Source organism: Polistes canadensis, unplaced genomic scaffold (assembly GCF_001313835.1).
Source record: "Polistes canadensis isolate GaletaPanama2010 unplaced genomic scaffold, ASM131383v1 scaffold_56, whole genome shotgun sequence".
Classification (NCBI taxonomy): Eukaryota; Metazoa; Arthropoda; class Insecta; order Hymenoptera; family Vespidae; genus Polistes; species Polistes canadensis.
Window position 1 is genome coordinate 777562 of NW_014569603.1, and position 2020 is coordinate 779581.

Here is a 2020-nt window from a genome sequence, read left to right on the forward strand (position 1 = left end):
TTGATATCCTATAGAATATCAAAGTATTTTGTTCAATGCCTAGGAAAAATTGAAAAAATTTTTCAATTGCCGACTTCGTCTAAAGGCTCTTCATATTCATAGTAATGTCGAGGATTTACTAGTTTTGCCTGATTTCCCGCTTTGACAGTAACATATATATACATCTTTTATCTATGCAAAGGTAAAATTATATCTAAAATGTTCCTTAGATAATAGAGAGCGACAAGAAGCAAAGAATGATTTATATAAAATTAAAATAATTTTACCCATCTAAACTCACAAAAACTAAAGATTCAGATTAATGTCCAGAAAAATTCAAAAATAAGGACTAAGATTAAGACTAAGACTAACGTGCAAGAAATAGGAAAGAGGTTTCCTGGTATATCGCGTAATGAAATAATAATGTTCTAGAAATTAAAAGCGTGGCGGGACCTCACAATATAAAAGATATGTGTGAAATATATTTACTTTATGGAATTGCATTCTATGGAAGTTTATGTTGCTTACATGCAAAACATTAGGCTAAAAAAAATACTCTACGCGTAAAGAAAAGAGTGTACTTTAATTAATTATAAAGTACATTAAAATACATTCCCTTTCAGTATAAAAAATAGTGACGCGACGTTTTAAAGATTTGACAAATATGTGTGAAAGATATGCACTTAACAGAACCGCATTCAACGGAAGTTTATGTAACATACATGCAAAACATTAGGCTTATAAAAATACTTTACGCGTAAGAAAAAAAGTGTAGTTTAATTAAATATAAACTTTATTGAAATTTGTTTCTTTTAAATATAAAGAATAGTACTGCGAACGTTTTTCAAATATGTTAGATATGTGTGAAGATATGCACTTTACAGCAGTGGATTCTGTGGAAGTTTATGCAGGTTACATGCAAAACATTTAGCTTAAGAAAATACTCTATTCGAACGGGAGGGTGTACTTTAAATTTACTAAAAGTTCATTTAAACTCGTTCACTTTTAGTACAAAAATAGTGACGCGATCGTTTCAAAGATATGACAGATATGTGGGATATATATGCATAAATGAAAATAATATAAAAGATATGTGTGATTTGGCGCACTGTAAGCAGAGCAGTACTCTTCAACGCATACCTGAAGATGCGTAGTAGGCTTTAACGCATACCGAAAGTTTCGCACCGGAAGCTGCGCAGTAGGCTACTGTTTATACCTGAAGTCTCGTACCAACAGATTCTTAGTAGCTAGCCGTGAATAAATGAAGTTTCACATCAGAAGCTTCGCATTAGCTAACTGCCCATACCAGCAGTTTTGCACTAGAAGCTACGCAGTATCCTACAGCGCATACCGGAAGTTGCGCACTAGAAGCTACACAACACAAGGCAAGTTTGTAGCTTTTTTGTGCAGCGCACACCAAAAGTTCATTAAAATATGTTTATCCTAAACATAAAAACTATAGACGCGAACGTTTTAAAAATATAAAAGATATGTGTAAAACATTTACATAACTGCATAGAATCCTATGGAAATTTATATAGCTTACATGCAAAACATTAGGCTAAGAATAATACTCTACGCGTAAGAAAAAGAGTGTACTTTAATTTAATATAAAGTACATTTAAACTCATTTTGTTTAAGTATAAAATTAATGTCGAGAACGTTTTAAAGATATAAAAGATATGTTTAAAAGATATGAACTTTACAGCATTAAATACTTGGGAAGTTTATGCTACTAACATGCATAACATTGAGCAAAAAAAACTCCTCTATGCGTAAGGAAAAGAGTGTACTTTAGTATAATATAAAATTTAATAAAATTTGTTCCCTCTCAGTATAAAAAATGAGGACACGAATGTTTCAAAGATATGACAGATATGTGCAAAAGATATTTACCTAACAGCATTGCATTCTACAGAATCTAATGCAACTTACTTGCAAAACATTGAGCCATAAAAACTACTCTGGGCGTATGGAAAAATGTTTACTTTAAAATAATATAAAGTTTATTAAATTTTGTTTCCTCTCAGTATAAAAAAGC

General features: G+C 31.0%; 1 protein-coding gene across 1 annotated transcript in view; it reads left to right on the forward strand.

Annotated features, from left to right (window-relative positions):
• The window catches only part of LOC106785763 (platelet binding protein GspB-like), a 9539-nt gene extending 8163 nt beyond the window's left edge, over positions 1–1376 (forward strand). The window contains exon 12 of the mRNA XM_014746479.1: positions 1272–1376. Within this exon, the coding sequence (XP_014601965.1) occupies positions 1272–1376 (105 nt within the window). The remainder of the gene's footprint in view (positions 1–1271) is intronic.
• The last annotated feature ends 644 nt before the right edge of the window (positions 1377–2020 follow it).